At 54.1% G+C, this 18,788-nt stretch overlaps 8 protein-coding genes across 8 annotated transcripts; 4 read left to right on the forward strand and 4 right to left on the reverse strand.

Moving 5' to 3' along the window:
• Positions 1-338: 338 nt before the first annotated feature.
• On the reverse strand, positions 339-2,567 carry C7974DRAFT_164300 (uncharacterized protein). The gene is made up of 2 exons (XM_046136026.1): positions 2,019-2,567; positions 339-1,968 (listed from the first exon to the last, which is right to left on the reverse strand). Exons 1-2 carry the CDS (start codon positions 2,262-2,264, stop codon positions 373-375), a joined length of 1,842 nt encoding a protein of 613 aa, XP_045997843.1. The 5' UTR covers positions 2,265-2,567; the 3' UTR covers positions 339-372.
• On the forward strand, positions 2,387-4,075 carry C7974DRAFT_164287 (uncharacterized protein). Its single transcript, XM_046136025.1, has 4 exons — positions 2,387-2,438; positions 2,611-3,266; positions 3,320-3,506; positions 3,594-4,075. The coding sequence occupies exons 2-4, from the start codon at positions 2,881-2,883 to the stop codon at positions 3,864-3,866; spliced, it is 846 nt and encodes a 281-aa protein (XP_045997844.1). The 5' UTR covers positions 2,387-2,438; positions 2,611-2,880; the 3' UTR covers positions 3,867-4,075.
• On the reverse strand, positions 3,620-4,884 carry C7974DRAFT_164270 (uncharacterized protein). Its single transcript, XM_046136023.1, has 4 exons — positions 4,709-4,884; positions 4,261-4,659; positions 3,702-4,199; positions 3,620-3,649 (listed from the first exon to the last, which is right to left on the reverse strand). Exons 1-3 carry the CDS (start codon positions 4,722-4,724, stop codon positions 4,012-4,014), a joined length of 603 nt encoding a protein of 200 aa, XP_045997845.1. The 5' UTR covers positions 4,725-4,884; the 3' UTR covers positions 3,620-3,649; positions 3,702-4,011.
• Positions 4,885-5,463: 579 nt separating this feature from the next.
• C7974DRAFT_357274 (uncharacterized protein) lies at positions 5,464-6,741 on the forward strand (the record flags this gene model as incomplete). The annotated part of the gene is made up of 1 exon (XM_046139616.1): positions 5,464-6,741. The coding sequence occupies one exon, from the start codon at positions 5,464-5,466 to the stop codon at positions 6,679-6,681; it is 1,218 nt and encodes a 405-aa protein (XP_045997846.1). The 3' UTR covers positions 6,682-6,741.
• A 29-nt stretch (positions 6,742-6,770) lies between these two features.
• C7974DRAFT_164278 (uncharacterized protein) lies at positions 6,771-9,202 on the reverse strand. Its single transcript, XM_046136024.1, has 4 exons — positions 9,142-9,202; positions 8,965-9,086; positions 8,911-8,918; positions 6,771-8,862 (listed from the first exon to the last, which is right to left on the reverse strand). Exons 1-4 carry the CDS (start codon positions 9,143-9,145, stop codon positions 6,861-6,863), a joined length of 2,136 nt encoding a protein of 711 aa, XP_045997847.1. The 5' UTR covers positions 9,146-9,202; the 3' UTR covers positions 6,771-6,860.
• An 862-nt stretch (positions 9,203-10,064) lies between these two features.
• C7974DRAFT_412105 (uncharacterized protein) lies at positions 10,065-10,730 on the forward strand (the record flags this gene model as incomplete). The annotated part of the gene is made up of 2 exons (XM_046143614.1): positions 10,065-10,360; positions 10,421-10,730. 2 exons carry the CDS (start codon positions 10,065-10,067, stop codon positions 10,728-10,730), a joined length of 606 nt encoding a protein of 201 aa, XP_045997848.1.
• A 414-nt stretch (positions 10,731-11,144) lies between these two features.
• Positions 11,145-15,638, forward strand: C7974DRAFT_423495 (sensor histidine kinase-like protein/response regulator). Its single transcript, XM_046144386.1, has 2 exons — positions 11,145-11,535; positions 11,590-15,638. The coding sequence occupies exons 1-2, from the start codon at positions 11,420-11,422 to the stop codon at positions 15,443-15,445; spliced, it is 3,972 nt and encodes a 1,323-aa protein (XP_045997849.1). The 5' UTR covers positions 11,145-11,419; the 3' UTR covers positions 15,446-15,638.
• Positions 15,639-15,736: 98 nt separating this feature from the next.
• On the reverse strand, positions 15,737-16,259 carry C7974DRAFT_392104 (uncharacterized protein). The gene is made up of 2 exons (XM_046141643.1): positions 16,208-16,259; positions 15,737-16,023 (listed from the first exon to the last, which is right to left on the reverse strand). The coding sequence occupies exon 2, from the start codon at positions 16,015-16,017 to the stop codon at positions 15,793-15,795; it is 225 nt and encodes a 74-aa protein (XP_045997850.1). The 5' UTR covers positions 16,018-16,023; positions 16,208-16,259; the 3' UTR covers positions 15,737-15,792.
• Between the last annotated feature and the right edge of the window lie 2,529 nt (positions 16,260-18,788).

Consider the following 18,788-nt stretch of genomic DNA (forward strand, 5'->3'; position numbering starts at 1 on the left):
GCAAATGTATAAACGCTATCAACAGTCGCGCGTGCCGTCTCTGCGGCGTCGCTGCTGCGCCCCTGTCCCGATTCGCCACGCGCCGGGATATCATGTTCCAGAAGACCCAGCAATGCGAACTAGAACGCCAACCCATGCCCCAAACGCCCTGCTAAACTCTCCACAACGGGGCCTGCTGCACGCTTGCTCTTGCCGAGCCTGCACGCCCGGAGCCCCTGCCCTCCTACCTAGTGCCCTTCCGTCGAGTAGGAAATAGTGCTTTATTAAGATGCGCTGCTGCTATTAAATACTGCACGCTGTTAGATGAGGTAGCTTCTATCAGCACGTGACATCTTACTGTTGTTGTTGTTGTTGTTGTTGTTGTCGTCGCCGCTAGAACATCCAGTTACCCTGCATGTCGCGGTCCTCCAGCCCGTCGAAAAGCACCATGTCCCAATCGAGGCCGTCGCTGCCCTCCTCTGTGGGCCACAGCGCGTTGCTCACAAATGAAAAAACGGGCAGGTGGTGCCCCGTCGCGTTCAGCCGCTTGCCCGGCTCCGAGTCGAGATCAAACCCGGGGCGCACTGGCAGCTTCCTGTACTCGAGCACCATGGTGCCGAAGAACGGAACCGTGAAGCGCGCGCCGTCCGCGCCCTGCTTGCTCGGGTCCAGCGAGGACAGCATCTTCTTGAGCACGCCGGCGCTGCGGCCCGCAATCTTCTCGCGCGTGGATTCCTTGGCCAGCTTCTCCATCTCGCCGATGAGCCGGCATATCATGGCAAAGTCTGTGCCTTTTGTCTTCTGCACCTCGCTCTTCTCCTTCATGGCGAGCTCGATGACAATGTCGAGCGTGAGCGTCACTGCCGCAATGAAGACGCCAATCTCGCCGAAGCGGCAGCAGGCCTGTGTGATGCTGGCGTTGCGCAGCGCGAACCACCGCATCAGCACGTTGCGGCTGGCCTGTAGCGCCGTCACCTTAGAGAACTCGTACCGGCTCTCGTGAGGGGCCCGCAGGAGGTATGGTAGGTGAATGAAGATCTTCAGCTCAAAGTGCCACATCTGTACCATGAGTCGCTCCAGTGCTGCGTACGACTCAGGCGACCGTGCTGTCGAGGGGATGTTGGGTACGTCCCAGAATTCTGCCGGCATCTGGCGCATGTTCCATTCCAGTTTCTCGTCGAGCGCCAGAGCTTTTGCGTATGATTGTGGGTTGATGTCGTGGTCGAGGTCTGCAATCTCCTGGCTGAGTGCGTTAATTCTTGCACGGTGAACAAGCTGTAGATCAGCATCATCCGAGACGTGGACATCGTCTGCCCCAAATGGTAACCGCAAATGTAGCCCCAGGTACCGATCGAGATGGACAAAGTGCCGCCACAAGCTTTTCGCATTGCTGACCGCTGGCAATGGGGGGTCCAAGTCCGGCTGTCGCACGATCCGGTGGAACCCCATGAGGTGCGCCAAGTTCATAGCCCGCCGAACAACCAGCCAGGCCTGACGCAGGTTCGCGCTGTTCATGTGGTAGACGGCGAGCAGCATCAGACACTCGAGGCCATGGAGTGTGAGCATATTCTCGTCCGCATTTGTGACCAACGAATTGACAGTGTTGACGTAGTTCTGCATCGTAGCATCCAGAGACCATATGTTCTCAAGTCGAGACTGACGGAAGTCGGGTGGTAGTGAGTTGATGCATACTGCGAGGTGGAGCAGTGTCCGAGCAACAATGATCGAGCGTTCCCGGGTTACTGCAGCCATATCCAGCGCGTATGATTGCTCGTCCTTATTGACGTAGATGTCTTTAGACGCATTGTAGATACCTGTCAGGATCATCCATCCATTGGAAGATTCGAATATGATATTAGCATCATGTTGCGAAGGTAATAGAGCTGTCAATGCTTGGTGGGTAGCATCATCGCTCGACGGCTGTGTGCTTTCCGGTTTGCTTGGCAAAGTCCGGATAACAGGCGCAGACTTCCACGTTTGAGCACCAAGCTGATGGATGTTAGCTGGACAGACAGTACGTACGGTGGAATAGGACCCACAATTCCGTCTCCAATCGAGGAAATACTCTTTTCGTCGCCCGAACATACGGTTGCGGAGAACTTGGACTGCGTGTCGGAAGGGTCCACTAACGTCGGGCTGCACGGAGTGACTGGAGGATCGACAACCGAGCTCTTGCGACAGACGAATCTTTCAAACAGTTGCTCAATCTTTCCGAGCCGTTCGCCCATGTGCATTTGGCATGTGTTCTCCTGACCTAGCCGGTTCGGTCCGGTGGGGAGGCTCATGCTGGAGACTGAGTAGATACTGACGTCCGTTTGGCTCGAGCTTCCATGAGTTTTCCTCTTCTTGCCTTATATATGCCGTCAGTCTTCCGCTGGATTGTAGATGTCAGTCCAAGCTGCTCTCTTACATTCCCAGCATGCTCGTTTTAGGCCTTTCAGTTGCCGTTTAGTCCCGAGGTATGTTGACGGACATTTTGTCTCCATTGCGAGTTGTCGTCTGTTCAAATTCGGAATCTTTCAAGATATTATCCTTGTCCCACTTGCAGGTCGATACCTTTAGGTGAGAGGAGACATGCCGCTTTCATAGTGGGGTGGGTGATGTTTGGACGGCAAATGCTGAGGTGTGCAGGTGGCAGCTAGCCTGTTGAGATTCGCCCGAGGCCTCGTCCGTAACTCCACCAAACTTGGCGCGTTCTACCAGAACGGCTCTCGTGCGACCCTGCATGATCGGCGTGCAATCTTAGCGCGCGAGCGTCTCCTCGGCCCATTGCAATAACAATGTTACGTTGAACTCGGTCTGTTATGAAGAGACTCGCTCTGCCCTCCCCAGATACCTTTAGCACAGTGTTTCGCGATAGCTTCTTGCAGCGACCTCCAAGCTGGCGCTCGTCATGGGGTAATGATAACTCCGGTTAGGCCTGTGCCGCGCCATTCGGCAGGCTGCAGTTCGGACACTTGCTTACAGCTAACTCCGCGCGTACTTCTTGCCTCGCCCGAAGTGCACTTATCAATCCAACGTGCGCCGAAGTCCACCACAACTTGCAAAGTTTGTAATCCCACCATGACATTCAAAATAATCTTGTCTGGCGTGACCGGCCGCATTGGGGAGCATGTTCTACATCGTGCGCTCCAAGACACAACGATCACATCGGTCATCGCGCTATCTCGGCGCCCCTTACCCGACCTTGCGCGGCAATCTAAAGTGAATGTACTAGTGCTGGACGACTTCCAGGTATATCCTGATGACGTTCTAACCGAGCTCTCCGGCGCTGACGCATGCGTGTGGTATTACTTTTGAGTTAAATACCTATTGCCACAGCGCAACGCTGATTACTCAGGTGCATGACAACGACTGCTGCAGACCCACTGCTAGAACTCGCGTATCCGAGAGCTTTCGCGAGTGCGATCGCGCCGAGCATCGCTGATCGGGCTAAGCGATTCCGATATCTGCATTTGAGTGGCGCATTGGTGGAACGTGATCAGAACAAAATGTTGTGGATGAAGGCGAACATGAGAAAGACAAAGGTATGTGTCATTGGAACTTGTTTGACATCGATACAGCAGCACAAGAGGTTACGCAAGCGAGCGCTTGCAGCGCTGACCGCGTCGCAGGGCCAGGGTGAAGTGCAGATGATCGAAGTCGCCAATGAATCAATATACGGCGGACTCTGGGAAACAATCATCGCGCGTCCCGGCATGGTCGTTAAGAGGAGCAGTTACATTGGAGAGGCGTCGATGTGGCTCGCCGGTTCCTCGGGCTCGTTCATCAGAGCGGACGAACTTGCTCTAGCACTGGTTGATGCAGTGGTACATGGCAGTGATGATCTTCTGTTTCCCCACACGCTACTGCAACGAGGCCAAGAGTTGGCCAGGATTCAACATTAGACAGAATTATTTGACAGGTCGAAGAAATGTTGAAGATTACGACAGCGGCCCTGTTTGAGACTCGTAATCTTTCCGGTCTTATGGCAGACTCATGCTATGATGGAAGTTGCTCAGACGCCGTGACATTGCAAATGACTGCGCTTCCTCATGCGTACATATCGTCGTAGTCCTCTTCATCGTCTTCGACGGGTGGAGGGGGGGGCTGCTTCTTCTTGAGCAGCTCCTTGCGATCCAACGGACAAGTCGAGTTTAGCTTGAGCCAGGGTCGTATGCAGTCCAGGTCGAAGCAGTGGTCTTTGTGGCAGGGAAGTTGCACTACGAGCGGGTATTTGTCTGTTCCGTGATCCGAGTTAGCCAAGCTCTCAGCCGTCAGGCCACCACACGGGTCACTCACCCTCCAAGAACGGATTGACACAAATGGGACATGTATCTGTAGGCTTAAGCGACTTGTTTGGCACTCTCTCGAGCTCATCCAAGAAGCTATCTGGACAGCCCTTGAGCTCTGCCGGGGGGTCGTCGGCATTCTGCCGCAGGACCTCAATCATGTTCGCCAGCAAATCACCGTCCCCACCACTGCTGTCGTCCGCAGGTCGTCCGCGCATCATCTCGAAGGCATTTGCTAGGAGGCGAAATGCCGCCGCCATATTCTCCGGTTGCGGCAAAGCGTGTGCATTGGTGTGCGCCTGGGGATCGGAGGTATCGATCAGCTCGAGCTGTGAGAAGAAGGTAGACAGGTCAGGCCGGCGGGGTGCGGGTTGCGCCGCCTCATCCTGCGTGGAGATGTTGTGTTCAACTGGTCGCGGTCAAAATCTTCGTGTGATTATCAATGTAGTGCAACCCACCTTCGTAGCCAGACATTTTGACGGTAGAGTTTTGTTGAACAGCTCAAAGGTTTCCCTCGGAGCCGTCGAAGCTATTCCAGATACGCGTCGTCATTGGTGCCTGCCTGGCTCATTAGCGCGGGGCTCGCCCCCCTCAGCCACAGCACTCGCCACAGCGTCAGCCACAGCAAATCAAGCTTGACCAAGCATTCACGCGCGGCCTTGCGACGCTTGAGATTGACGCATCCAGTGCGCTGTCTCCTTCGGATGGTTACGGAGAATTATCGTACCTCCATGCTACGCGCAAACAAGAACCTCCTAGGTATTGCCGCCGCTAGTGAGCTTGCAGAGACGAATATGCTCAGACCGCAAAGACGGTCAGACAAACAGATTGTGGTGTGAACAGCAATTTGATCACTTCCAGTTTCAGCAGCCCACCCCCGCAATCGAGACTTGATCTCCGTTCCAATCACCCCCTAGGTACACGAGTTTGTTGTGCGGCCGTGGCCGGGCTCCACTGATGCTCAGCCACACTCTGCTTTTCGTCATGTTTCCCGCACACCTCCTGGAATGCTTGAAACGATCGAGACGCCTCCCAAGGAGGCAGTGTAGGCGCGGAGGCGAAATTTTCGCACGTGAACAAAAGCCATACGCATTCAGCGCCGTAAGACAGCAGCTCACCTCTGTCCTCAGCATCAGTCTGCCGCATTGCCTCATTGCCTCGTCCTTCACCGCTTTATCTAAATCTCTTCTGAATACAGCTGATCAACACACCAATGTCGTTAGTCGTCATGTCTACAACACCCACATCGACAATGGATAGATTGTCGCCAGGATGGATCAGTCGGTCATTATCGCGAAAAAAGAAGTCAGACTCCAGACCAACAACACCGAACGGCCAGCTCTCGCCAGGGTTATCACGTAGATCCAGCAACAGTAATGAGTCGAGACGATCCAGCCGGTCCGGAAGTCAGACTATCCAAGGTCTGGTAAACAGGATACGTTCAGGATCAAATGCCAGTCTACCGAAAGATTCCACCCAAGAGCTGGATTTCAAAGAAGTCGACGACTGGTTCACCGGATTCCAAAGATACAACCAGCTCGTAACCAAGTCCGAACGCCCTCACACAACCCCCTCATTCACCAAAGCAACAAAACACCTCTCCAAAAACTGCGGCGGAAACTTCATCCACGGCCTCCCCGAAGCCCTCTTCGACTTCTCCCTCCTGTGGTGTCCCGCCTCCGCCTCAACATCCCGCGACCCCTCCGAGCCCTCCTGGAGCTGGACCTCGCACAACGGGCGCATAACCTTCCCATTCGACCCGACCAGCAGCCCAGACACCACCGCGCTCCCCCGCGCCGCAGGCCCAACCTTCCGCTCGGAGATCACAAACTTCCACGTCGGGCCCGCAGACACCCCCTACACCGTCCGCCGCGACAAACACGCCTCCCTGCGCACCCAGTACCCGCCGTACTTCCACGCCCCGCGCGGCGCCGACCCAACGCTCGACAGCACCGCCCTGCGCTTCACCGCCGCCGCCGTCCCCGCCGACGGCTTCTCCGCGGCCCAGCTGCACCACGCCGGCGCCCCGATTCCGGTCTCGCAGCTGCGGGACCCCGCGGGGCGCCACGCCGGCGTGCTGATGGCCCACGAGGAGTCTCTGGCTGCTCCGCACTACGCAGGGCCGTATGAGTTCCTCCTGCTGTCGCGTAACCGCCGGGTCGAGGCTGCGGCGCACGCGCGCACGCCGCTCAGTGGCACGATGCATCCGCCCGGGACGCCGATCTGGGACGGGGAGCGGTTTGTGTGGGACGAAGAGGTTGTGGATTTCGACGAGGAGGTGTTTGGGCCGGGAGAGTGGTGCGTGCTGAATTTGCTGCTGGTTAGGTGGGATGAGGCGAGGGAGGTGGCGGAGCGGGTTGCGGTGGCACGGATGCACGAGGATGCTTGGGCGGAACTGGGGCCGAGGAGGAAGGATGTTGTGCTGAGATGAGTGGTTTAGATGTGGATTCTCCTATGTGCTTTCATCTTCTATATTCATTTCTCTTAAGATTACTCCTTTGAAAATTATATTTCATATAATATTGCGCTCTTTCTATTCGGCATTAAGGCACACAAATCCTAAGTTTCTACATGAACAGCATCACTGCAGAGAGCAGCTTCTGAAAGTCTCTAGGCAGCCGCAGTCTGCTTCCGCTTCTCCATCTTCTCCACCGCTTCGTCGATCTTCTTGAAGCTCCAGCTCGACCAAAAGCTCGGATAGCAAAATGGCCTCAGATCAAACCGGTTGTCATCAGGTGAGTAGTCTTCCATGTGCAGACTCGGCGTGATGGTAGTCATCTTGTGTCTGTTGATAGCCCAGTAGTGGTAGAAACGCTTGACCTTGTCGGCAACCACACGCGGCTCGTGCAGGTCCTTCCACTCGTGCACCAGGCGCTGGAACATGCCATATGGTCCGAGTTTGTGGCTCTTACGCAGGCGACCGAAGACAGAGAGCTCGGCGTACGACATGCCCATGTCGACCTCGTCGGATTGCACGTAGTCCTCGGTCAGGGGCTCGAGTTCGGCGGTCGGGGTGGCGTCGAGGAACTCTCGCAGGATGGGCAGCGAAAGGCGAGTTTCGGCCCAGGCGATGAAGCGCTTGAGATCGGTCTTTGAGATACCGCCGATGGGATTGATGTCTGCGGAAGAGCAGTCGTACTTGGTGAAGTAGCCGCGCAGGGCCTCATCAACGTTGGCGGAGCCTAGGACGAGTAGGGAGCCGCCGTTAGGTCGCTGGCGTACGGTTGGCAGGAGCTGCGCAAAGATGTAGCTGAGCACCATGCGAGAGCGTGCTTGGATGTTTTGCAGCGCAAGATTCTCGGCGTGGGTGCCACCATGGACTTTGAAGGCTGGTTCGTGACCGGTAGCTTTGGTGAGGACGCCTTTGAAGGCTTCGAAGATCGAGTCGATGTCTAGGTCTGTGTGTTGAGCGCCGATATCGTGCGACAGACGCTCGGCGCGGCTGCGAGTTTCTTTGGATGATTGCTTGGCCATGCCCATGAAGACGGATGAAAAGACTTTTGAGCAGAGCTCTTGAGGCGACTTTGGCAACCAGCCTTCTGCTTCGCCAGGGCCTGCGATGCGCTGGATATCGGCCTTTACTTGTGCATTGCCTGCTTGGAGTGCTTCAAAGGCGACGTTGCACATGCCATAGACCAGCACCGCTGTCGAGCAGCTGTCGATACCACCGGATAGTGGGATTAGGTAGCCCGCCTGGTTAGAACGTCGCAGGTAGTCCCAGAGGAAGCAAGACCCACTCAGGTAGATTTCTTCCTCGGGAGCGTGTGTCTTCAGCTCTTGTCGAGGGCTAGGAGCCAGGGTTGGATCAGTCGAATCATCGTCTTTGCCGATGGAGAACGAAGTCTCAACACGCTCGTATGTTGGTGCTGTGAGAGTCTGAATACCTCTCGAGGGCGTGCAGCGGTAAGATCTGACGTCCTCGATGTCGACTGTGGCGACGCAAACCTCGACATCGTTGAGACTGAATTGCGATGTCTGCTGGATGATCTCACCGTTGATGATGATCATCGCACAACCATCATAATACAAGCGGTCGCCATCCATACCTTGCTGGTTTGAGTAGAGGTACACACCGCCCGACTTCCGTGTAGCTTCTTGTATCAAGGCAATCCTAGCATTAAGCTTTCTAAGCGAATGGTGGGAGCCACTGGAGTTCGTGATTACTTCAACGCCGTTCAACGACATAGCCAGGTGAGGCGACAACGGCGTGAAGAGCTCCTCACAAGTTTCCATACCAATGCATGTGTCAGGTGTGGAGAGGACCATGTCTCCGATTGGTACTTTGGTGGAGCCTTGTAGCTTCTGGATGAACTGAGGAAGGTAGTACTCTTCGTGGTGCTGAGGGCGGTTCCATGGGATAAAATGCCTCATCTCCCTGTAGTTTCCATCATTGGCGAGGTAAAGCTTTGGTCGGATGAACAAGATCTTGCCGTCGAGAATGATGACACGGCAGTTGTACCGGTTGTTGCGGTGCATGACGGGCATGCCAATATCGGCGATGATGCCATGTATCGACTCATCTTGAAGGATGATGGCCAACTGCTCCCACGCATGCAGATACGTGTCACCCTCAAGGAAGTGATCTAACAGACCATAACCAGTGATTTCAAGTCTGTGAACATGTTACTATTGTCCCGGCAGTGTGTGAAACATTTCATACTCTGGTCCCTAGAAGCGGTCAGTTATAATTGAGAGCCGCTCTGTCCCAACGTACAGTGCGAAATCCAGCACCGCGCTCCTTGGCAACTTTGATGCTCTCCACGATCCTCTTGCGGTTTCCCTCCCAGTCGAGGACCCATTGGTTCAAATTGCAGCACGCGAACGTCAAAAGTCGACCTGCAAAAGAACTTGTTAGAAAGTACTCAAATGAGTGATGAAGCAACTGACATACCCATCGTGAGCCCTGTGATGCGGATCTAAACTTGGTAACGACAGCGGTGACTGTGATGGGTGAGCTCTCCGACTGCGATAGGCGGGGTTGTTTGCCAGGCAGTTGCCCTGTGCGGCAAGCGCCGACGCGGCTCAAAGTCAAACCTGCCCAGCTGAGCAGCTGCAGCGCTCTTGGCGTTCAAGGGACTTTAAACAATCGGCAACCGCGATCTACAGTCACACACTGTCACACGTGATGATGTTCAGGGGTTTGTCACCGTTCAAGGATGGCTTGGGTGTCTCTGAACTAAGATTTGCGGAGTATTACAACACTATTCTCTGGGATGCACACGGTATGAGACCAACGCTGAGAGAGGTGGTATCCGAGACACCTGCTATCAACGTCCGGTCATCGCCGTGGTTGCACAGCTTCCGCCTTGCAGATTCCCTCCTGCCTAACGTGGAGGCACGCCAGACATCGCTGCAAGTTGCTGCAACGCTGATCTCGTACGACCCTCTTCCTCTCTACAAGTTCCAAGGGACGATTTCTTTGTTACTGTATGGTGTTTATCTTATACTGCACAGTAATCAGGATGCCAAACACTGCCATAACCTTGCTAACAACAGATCAGTCTCCTTCTGCAATCCATCAATTTCCAGTTTCAACAGCGTATCATCATACTTGACTGGTTTCCTCTCCGCCTTACGCATCCGCAGCTTGCCTTTCGTCTTTGTGAGTGCACACTTATTAGCATCGAACTTTTGTGTGATTTTCTGTGCATCATTCTTCGCATCGTCGGTACTTTTATCAATGATGTCTGGAAGTCTTGCTTAGTGTGAAGCCAAGTCCATTGAGTGCGATCTCCGGCGTGGCACATGATTGGCCGATTGGAATCAAGTACGATGAACCACCATCACTCTATACGAGGGGGTCGAACGTCTAACATGAGCACGCCACGCCCCCAGCCACCGCCATCCCCATCGGTTCCGTCTAGGGAATTGGAAGACACCCAACTGAATGACAGCGAGTCTCCCACAATCTCCGAGGCGAAATATGGATTCAAGATCTACCGCACCGACTACAGCGATGAGACTAAATGGGACCACTTCATGAACTACCTAAACGCGCAGACCCAGACACGAATGGAAGAAGAGGACCTCGTCCATGAAATCCCCAACATCGACTGGGCGGTAGAGTCCTCGCCTGAATTAGCCCGTGCCTCTGAGGAAGAGATCCGCCGGTACGTCGCCCGCCCACCCCAACTTGCTATCCTTCTTTACACTGACCTAATGATGTGAAGCCGGTTCGTTGAATGGGCCGACTCTGGCGACGAGCCTGTAGACAATAGCGCACGCTTCCGCGCGTGCATCGTAGTAGACCACGATTGCCTAATCGATGTGAACGCGGTTGTGGAGTCATTGGAAGAGGAGGATGAGGCGCTCGACGAGTTCGACGACGATGGGTTGGCGTGGGTGCGACTTTTGTCGCGTGATCCGGATGAGGGTTCGCTGCGCGTTTGCGTGTCATATTTAGTGCCAAGAAGCTACAATTTTGTTCCGTACAACTGGGAGGAGATAGGTGGTGGTGGGAGAGATCCAGCAAGGCCGTGAGGGTTTGAAGTGGCTCTGAGGTATTTGGATTTGAGGTGCTGAGCAGAAGGTAGAGCGGCATTCATTAATACGATTCCACAACTGGTGCCTGGTCGTGCTCGTAAATCTTGCCTGCTTTGGTTGACGTCTCTACAATAAGTGCCCTGTCGCGGGAGTTGCCTTACAGTATCGATATGCACAGGAATACACCCAGAGCGCACACCGACGGAGCACGAAGAAATGGCGGTTAGTCTGAATCTTGCATGTGGCCGCTTTTTGGGCACTGCCCTTACTTGATTGAAGGTGTCAAGCAACCTGACTAAGCGAGTGTTTCCGAACAGGTGCCAAGACGGTCTGCAGAAAGGCCATTATCTTAGGGGCAGGTACTATCCCGCACAATTGTAGGGGGTGTTAAGAGAAGGCACATGCCTTGCTAGCGCAGCCCTCCGTGCGCTGGGCAGCCACACAGCGAGTGCCCGCCAGGCTGTGATTCGTATACAGAGCCCCACCTCCGCTCCACTACGGCAGACCCTGCGTCTGATTGCTTCCGCGTCCCTCTCTTCTCTCGGCGAGATCGCAAAAGACCTCTTCAAAACAAAGTCGACGGTCTGGCTGCGCTTAGTCGGTGCACAGAGCATGGTTGCGCCCTCTGGCTGTGACTCGCCACTCACTAGTCGTCCCATGATCTGAGGCGCTGTGACTACATTGCCATGGCCGACCCCAGGTCCCACGATCCCGCAAATGCTCGCCTGCCGGGTATCCAGGCGAAGTCGCGAAAGAAGACCATGGAGCACCCGGAGCTCGCCAAAGAACGCGAATTTTACAGGTGAGCTTTGGCTGCCCGTATTCAGCGTCTGTAGCTGCTGACACTCCGTCTCAGGTACTATCCGCAGCGGTCCACCTCGAACGAGGGTCTCAGTCGGCAGCCGTCCCCCGTGCCCGCCCACGCTACCCCGACGCCGCCGCGAGCCCTTCCTTCGAGCTCAGGCCTCGGCATCGCAGGCGCATTCGAGAGCCACCCACGGCCTTCCGAAGACAAAGCATTGACTGCTTTCGCGCAACTGGGAGCTCTGCGCCTCAATGCGCGAAGATGTCTTATCTCCTTCTTCGATCGCCGCAACTGCTACATCCTGGCCGAGGCCACCAGGACGTCGTCCCTGTGTACAGGCCAGCCCGAGTTCAGCGAGGACTGCCTGAGCTGGGGCAACACCATCCTCCCCAAAGAAGAGAGCATCTGCTACTACACGGTCAACCTTGGGGGTAGTTCGCCTTTCGACAGTCTGCCCACTCTTGTCGTCAACGACCTGTTAGCAGACCACCGCTTCAAGCACTTTCCATCGGTTGTGGGGAGTGCAAAATCGCGTTTCTATGCCGGAATTCCCATTCGCAGCCCAAGCGGGCACACCATTGGCACATATTGCGTTCTAGATGACAAGCCGCGGGACGGCCTTACTACCCATCAACTGGATTTTCTGAAAGACATGGCAGGTACAGTGATGCGACATTTGGAGATGACGAGGGCTACCGAGGATCACCGGAGAGGCAAGATCATGGTTAAGAGCTTGGGATCGTTTGCCGAAGGAAAGAGCGGGCTCGAAGACTGGTGGCAGGACCCGTGGGACACGCCGCTGTCCGCAGGCTTATCCGAAACACCCCTCCAACGACAACGCCCTGCAGCACGGTCGAACGCCGATCAGGAGCCCTTCATAATTGACCGAAACGCCAGTACGATGTCGAGTATAAAAAGCCCAACCAACACAGACACCTCGAGTATCCGTCCAATGAGCAGCGTTGCTACGCCGGCTTCCGAACTTGGACCAGAACCACCCAAAGCACCAGAACCCGTGGTCAAGTTCTCTTCTACTTCCCAGAATGACCCGCAGGGCAACATTGCGCCTGAGATCCAAGCAGCTTTCAGCAGGGCGTCAAATATGATTGTTGATGCGATTGAAGCTGATGGCGTTGCTTTCTTTGACGCCAAGATCAGCACGTTTGGCGGGCTGGTGGATGATGATCTCTTTTCTGAGCAATTGCCCGAGCCAGACAAGCCTTGTGTTCTGTTGGGTTCTGCGTTGAGTAAAAACAACAGAGAAGTTTCAAGTCCCTCTGACTTTCAATACTCCATGTCTGAAAGTGTCTTGCGGCACTTGCTTCGTTCCTACTCGCACGGCCAAATCTTCAATTTCGACGATGAGATCTCGACAACGCCAGCCATCAACTCGCCTTCTGCAAACGGCGAGATGGAAGTATCAGATGGCTTTCCATTCAATATCTCACGCAAGTCAGAATCCACCAGAAGTCTGGACGACGAAAACTTCCTTCGGAGCACGTTTCCAAAGGCAAAGAGCCTGGTTCTCTATCCATTGTGGGACTCACATCGGGATCGGTGGTTTGCTAGCGCTGTCATCTGGAGTTCCGATCCCATGCGTGTCTTCACCAGCGAACAAGAGCTGAGCTTCCTCGCGGCCTTCAGTAATTCTGTCATGGCCGAGGTTGCACGGTTGGATACCAAGTTAGCGGATGCTGCAAAGGCCGATTTCATCTCGTCCATCAGTCACGAACTTCGTTCTCCCCTTCACGGTATCTTGGGTATGACTGATTTGCTTAAGGACACACGGATCGACGGCCAGCAGACGAATCATGTGGAGACCATCGAAAATTGTGGCAAAACACTCCTGGAGACTATCAATCATGTTCTGGACTTTGCCAAAATCAACAATTTAACACGAGGAAAATCCAAAAAGTCGAAAAAGCGTACACAAAGCGCTAAACACGTTATCAGTCCTGGACAGAGCCATACTAACGATATCATGACGTTGATCAACGATGTCGATATGAGTATTCTCACAGAAGATGTTGTCGAAAGCATCTTTGCAGGCCATGTGCACAAGGAAAAGTCAAACCAAACATATGGGCTCACCGCGTGTAAGACGGAGGCCCTCCCACTAACCTTGATTATCGACATCAACCAGAGCGGAAACTACGTGTTCCGCACACAACCTGGCGCATGGCGACGTGTGATCATGAATTTGTTCGGAAACGCGCTGAAGTACACCGAAGCCGGGTTTGTCAAGGTTAAGCTCCAGGTGATGCCAAAGTCGAGCCCTACCGAGGAATACCGCGAGTTCCGACTGTCAGTGACTGATAGTGGTATCGGAATGTCAGAAGACTACAAGAACAACAGACTCTTCCACTCTTTCGCCCAAGAGAATCCTCTGAGTCAAGGAACTGGCCTCGGTCTGAGCATCGTCAAGCAGATTGTCGAATCTCTTGGAGGTGAAGTCGACGTTCACAGCGTAAAGGGTCAAGGAACCAAGTTCACGGTGTCCTGCCCTCTGAAGGAGTCGATCATGTCTCCGTCTTTCTGCGCCACGCGACCCGAGCAAGAGAAAGGAAAGCACTTGAAGGAGGTCGGAAAACGCACACAAGGCATGAAGGTCTGCTTCAAGGGTTTTGAGGAAGAAGAGGAGTACTTTGTTAGAAGCTTGAAGGGAAAAAGTGCCGGCAAACTTGCGATGAAAGCGCTCGACGGCCTGTGTGCCGACTGGTTTGGCATGAAGACCTGTGCTACTGGTCCTTGCGCTGCGCAGCCTGACATCATTATTGCAACTGAATCTGTTGCAAAGGTGCTGCGTGCTCAGCACAGCCAGGGATCAAACAAAGCCAACCATCCACCTGTCATTGTTGTCTGCCAGGGCGCTGCATCTGCGCAATCTACCACCGCGATTACAATCCCTGGCGTCATCTTTGAATGCATCGGGCAGCCTGTCGGTCCTCACAAGATGGCAAAAGCTCTGTCCTCCTGCCTTGACCGTCACGCACATCGTCTGCTCGATCAAGCCAATGAGGCAGAAGCAACACTGCACAAAGTCACACAGCTCAGCTTGAGGGAGAATACGCCGCCTCAGAGTCCGGATATATTTGGCCGCCTCCTCGATCATGCTCGGCCGACTCTCACTTCAACAGGTAGTGCCCCTGAAGTGCGTTCAGTCCACTCGCCTCCAGCCAAGAAGTCGGCATACTCCACGCCAACAAGATCGCTGAACTGCCTGGCCGTCGACGATAACCCTATCAATCTACGCTTACTTCGAACGTTCATTGACAAGCTTGGTCACCGCCACGTGCTGGCTGTCAACGGCCTCGAAGCTCTGGACACCTACAAGACAGCTCAAGACCATTTGCCGGAGACCGGATCTGCAACCCAGGCTCACACGGCAACTGCGAAAGCTGCTGCTGCTGACATGACTGCACGCATCGATGTTATCCTGATGGATATCAATATGCCTGAAATGGACGGCCTCGAGGCCACACGCCAGATTCGCGCCCACGAGATTCGGAATGGATTGCCGCCTGTCACCATCATCGCGCTCACAGGTGTTGCCAGCACTGAAACCCAACAAGAGGCCAACTCAAGTGGCGTCAATCTGTTCTTGATCAAGCCGGTACGACTGGCGGAACTGGAGGTGGTGCTGAAGGGCGTGGTCACAGGGCAAGAGAAGGCCGAGCAGGAGGAGAGAGATAAAGAGAATCAACCTATAACAGAGTCACAATCTCAGCCGCTGTCACCGCAGCAGTTGCAGCCACAGACACCGCGTGCGCCTCCGCCGCAGATACAGTTGCCGCAGATGCAGACGCCTCCGCAGGCGCATCTAGAACAGGCTCACCTAGAACAAGGCTTACCCAAGGCCAAAGAAGAGAAGAACGGGAGCACCATCACAGTCAAGGAGGTCAAATGACTTGCAGTAGCAGCAATCAGCGTAGCACTTTTTGGTATTTGGGCCAGGCGAACCCAGTGAACGAACAGGCGTTATACCCAACATTTCATGACACATAGATTAGCTTTCACGGTATCATGGTACGGCGTTGGAACGCGCAGGAAGCGGCTTTTAGGCCGCGCTAGCGTAGAGTTATTAAACTTCAATACCCCCCTTGACACCGTCCTGGCTCTTGATTACTTGGATCCGTTATCACTGTGTTGAATGTAGATCCAGGCGCCCGTTATGACAAAGACAAAACACAACGTAATCGACGAGTATTGCCAGCTGCCTGATGCTCGGTTGCTCCAGCCGATGTCGAACCGCAGTCACAGACACTCATTCCGCCTCCACTCCTCAATACTCGCAACGCCCAACAAAATATGGTGACACAGACAGAATACCAGATCATGCAACGGTCGCAACGCGAGCACCTGCAAAAGCACATGGTCGAAACCTTCTGCAAGACAGCCCGCGCCCCACAAGCCCAACGACACGATCGGAATGGGCGTAACATCAAGACACCACGCAATTCCCGTCATGAACGGAAACATAACCGCGTAAGTCAACCCGAGATGCCGCATCGCCCGCTTATTATCGCCGCGCTTCCACATCCACTGCCCGTCGATCTTTATCAGGAGCCATGTCGGATTGCACCATAGCGACGCCCCGGGACCGACGTTAGGGATGGTGACGCGGCTGCGCGGATGTTTATCTCTGTCCAACATGCTAATGGTGAGTGAGTTGAGAAGGAAACGGAAGACCAGCTCTTGGCGGAGTGTGAGCGGCTTTTTGGGGCTTGAGGATAGGCTTGTGATGAAGAGAAGTATGGTCATCAGCAGTTCAACGAAGACGAGTGTGTGCAGTCCTGCGCCGAATATCCAGGATGCGGGCGTGTCCCACCAGGGCCGGCCGCAACGATGATAGTATTCAGTGGCGAGGAGGCACAGAATGACCATTGCAGCGAGGATGGGTGCGGCCAGAGGTTCCAGAGAGATGATGTGGAGGGCTGTCTGGCGCAAAGCCACTATGCCAGCTGCGCCGGTCCAGTAGAGCACTTGGGTTTTGAGGGGAGTAAGAGGCATGTGTATCACTGTGCCCGCACTGGTCTCTTGCTTGTACAGTGGCCCGTTCAATGGCTGTAGTGCTATCGGCTCGCTGTTTAATCTTTCGTCGATGAACGTTGTCGTTGTCTTTTCGCTTTGCTCGGAGCCCGCAACGGGAAGAGCTTGCTTCTCGGAATCCATGGCTTCTCGATGATGATCTTCGTAATGCGTTTTCGCTTGCAACCTTGTTTTTGGGTGGAAGGTTTGAGAAGTAAGAAGGGCAGTGTGAGTAGATCGCATGGCATTATGCAATATTTGTCGAGACCCTGGCTCGAGTTGAAGCGAACCATGGTTGCCGTAAAACAAGCGGCCTGATCACTGGCACAGTTCGGACCTCAGGATCGAGCCACTGTCTGACTCCCAAGTGGCGTGCCTGGAGCGAGCCAAGCGATAATGCGAAAGCGGGTGTCGGTATCGTTCATCCAGCGAAGAGTCCTCTTGTACAATGCCATGATCAAGATCAAGGAAATAATACTTACAGCTCTTCCTTCTTGTACCTTCCTCCGTAGATAAATTGGCAGCTGGAAACAACCATGTGTCACTGTTTGTTCTGTCTTGGTCTCTTTTAGGAGGCCGCGTTCAGACTGATGTGAGGGAACGAAGTATGTCAACGCTACAACGCGTGCCCAGATCTCTGTCTAACATAGCTTTGACGAATCCAGACAAAAGTCGGCCAGAACTAGAAAACCATTGCTGTAGTAATAGAGGCAGTGCTTGCAACCTTGGTCCTATCTTGCTGTGTTTTCTATCAGCAAGTGACGGAGTAAGTTAATCCTACAACAAGTACCTAGATTTTAATCTAATCTAGCGACAACGAATACAAATTTCTGCTAGCTAGAATAAGAATAAGACCAATGCTGCAACAATGGTAGTACATTAGCTCGCATTCCTGCGAAGAAACCGGCAAAGCCAAAGGTTCCCTCGAAGAAGACTTCAAAGAAAGTCAACCCCCCGAAAACCACCAAAGTTGCTGCACCAACCTCAAAGATTGCTTCGACCAAGCCAACTCCGATCAAGGCTACTTCCCTCAAGGCCTCGCTTACAAAACGTCAAGCGCCGTCTCCGCGTCAGCCACGGGCTCCAGTAAGTGTAAGAGTCTCGGCAAGAACGACAAAGTGGGGCGTAAGAAGTTCAAGAGAGAGGACGGTCCAAATAAATGACCGAGCCGGATATCAGGCAATACTTCAGTGAGGAAGTGACGCGCATGGGGAAGCAGATAAAGCTCATAAGCGCGAAATCAACCGCAGAAACGTGCGCACCTTTGATCCCTAGACGATCATGAGCCTCGAGGCCGAGTGGACCAAGTAAGCCGACGATAAGTTTGTGCAGGCGAAGAAGAAGGCAGATGATTTTGGCACGAAGTGGGTGAAGGAGCTGAAGGAGCTGAAGGATAAGAAGTCCAGTGCGGCGGAGCGGAAGAAGGCCAAGGTGGACCCGAAGGATCAGCCGGCGGAGAAGTAGAAGAAGGCCGAGATGCTGGATATTAAGTTCGCGGTAGACACGCTAGAGGCAGAGTGGAAGAAGATTCCTAACTGGACGAAGCCGTGGTGACAGGGCTCTAGAATGTGTCAGGTTGTATTGATGGCAGGCAGGAGTAATATTGATAGGTGTATGACCAGACTCAGACGGGCGTGGTACAGACTCAGTCAAGAGGTGAGTCTCAGACCCAGATGACTGGGCGAGGCTGCGGGATTGTTCAGGCGTTCACAGCAGACTTCCAAATCGAAAACCACATCATAGGGTGCCTCCGAAGACATGTCATACTGCGCCACCAGTCACCTCAAGGCAACAATGCACTTCAAGGGTTTCCCGTGATTACACCACGAGTGCGATGTTAATTGCCCCATTGGTGATGCCGTGAAGGAAAGTAAGCCAATGCGCCAAGCCCTCGGGGTTCTACATCCTCACCATCCTCTTCCACAGATATCTACCATCTCTTCACCACTGCCCGAACCAAGTCCTGACACCCTCCAGAACAAGTCTTGCTCTCATATCTACTCTCGCACAGCACCACCAGCCGCGGGACTCGCATCAGCATCATCCAACGACTCCAGCACGCAACTCAACCGCCGTGCACCTCGAGCACCACAGCACCACGCAGTAAAGAACCCTGAAGCCTTCTATCAGAAATCCTCCGAAGGCCCGCCCACAAATCTCCCGACGTCCCCACCGAAAAGCCCCCGACGACTCCCGCACCATGCCCCTCCCAACCTTCTCCG

Source organism: Boeremia exigua (genome assembly GCF_020726555.1).
Source record: "Boeremia exigua strain MPI-SDFR-AT-0100 chromosome Unknown C7974scaffold_5, whole genome shotgun sequence".
NCBI classification, from domain to species: domain Eukaryota; kingdom Fungi; phylum Ascomycota; class Dothideomycetes; order Pleosporales; family Didymellaceae; genus Boeremia; species Boeremia exigua.

Coding starts and splice junctions, on each gene's coding strand:
- C7974DRAFT_164300 (XM_046136026.1), bottom strand. CDS start 2,264: ATGAGCCTCCCCACCGGACCGAACCGGCTAGGTCAGGAGAACACATGC. Junction 1,969..2,018: donor CCTCGATTGGAGACGGAATT/GTGGGTCCTATT, acceptor AACATCCATCAG/CTTGGTGCTCAAACGTGGAA.
- C7974DRAFT_392104 (XM_046141643.1), bottom strand. CDS start 16,017: ATGTTTCCGTTCATGACGGGAATTGCGTGGTGTCTTGATGTTACGCCC.
- C7974DRAFT_164287 (XM_046136025.1), top strand. CDS start 2,881: ATGATAACTCCGGTTAGGCCTGTGCCGCGCCATTCGGCAGGCTGCAGT. Junction 3,267..3,319: donor GGCGCTGACGCATGCGTGTG/GTATTACTTTTG, acceptor CTGATTACTCAG/GTGCATGACAACGACTGCTG. Junction 3,507..3,593: donor CGAACATGAGAAAGACAAAG/GTATGTGTCATT, acceptor ACCGCGTCGCAG/GGCCAGGGTGAAGTGCAGAT.
- C7974DRAFT_423495 (XM_046144386.1), top strand. CDS start 11,420: ATGGCCGACCCCAGGTCCCACGATCCCGCAAATGCTCGCCTGCCGGGT. Junction 11,536..11,589: donor AAAGAACGCGAATTTTACAG/GTGAGCTTTGGC, acceptor ACTCCGTCTCAG/GTACTATCCGCAGCGGTCCA.
- C7974DRAFT_164270 (XM_046136023.1), bottom strand. Junction 4,200..4,260: donor TGTCAATCCGTTCTTGGAGG/GTGAGTGACCCG, acceptor ATCACGGAACAG/ACAAATACCCGCTCGTAGTG.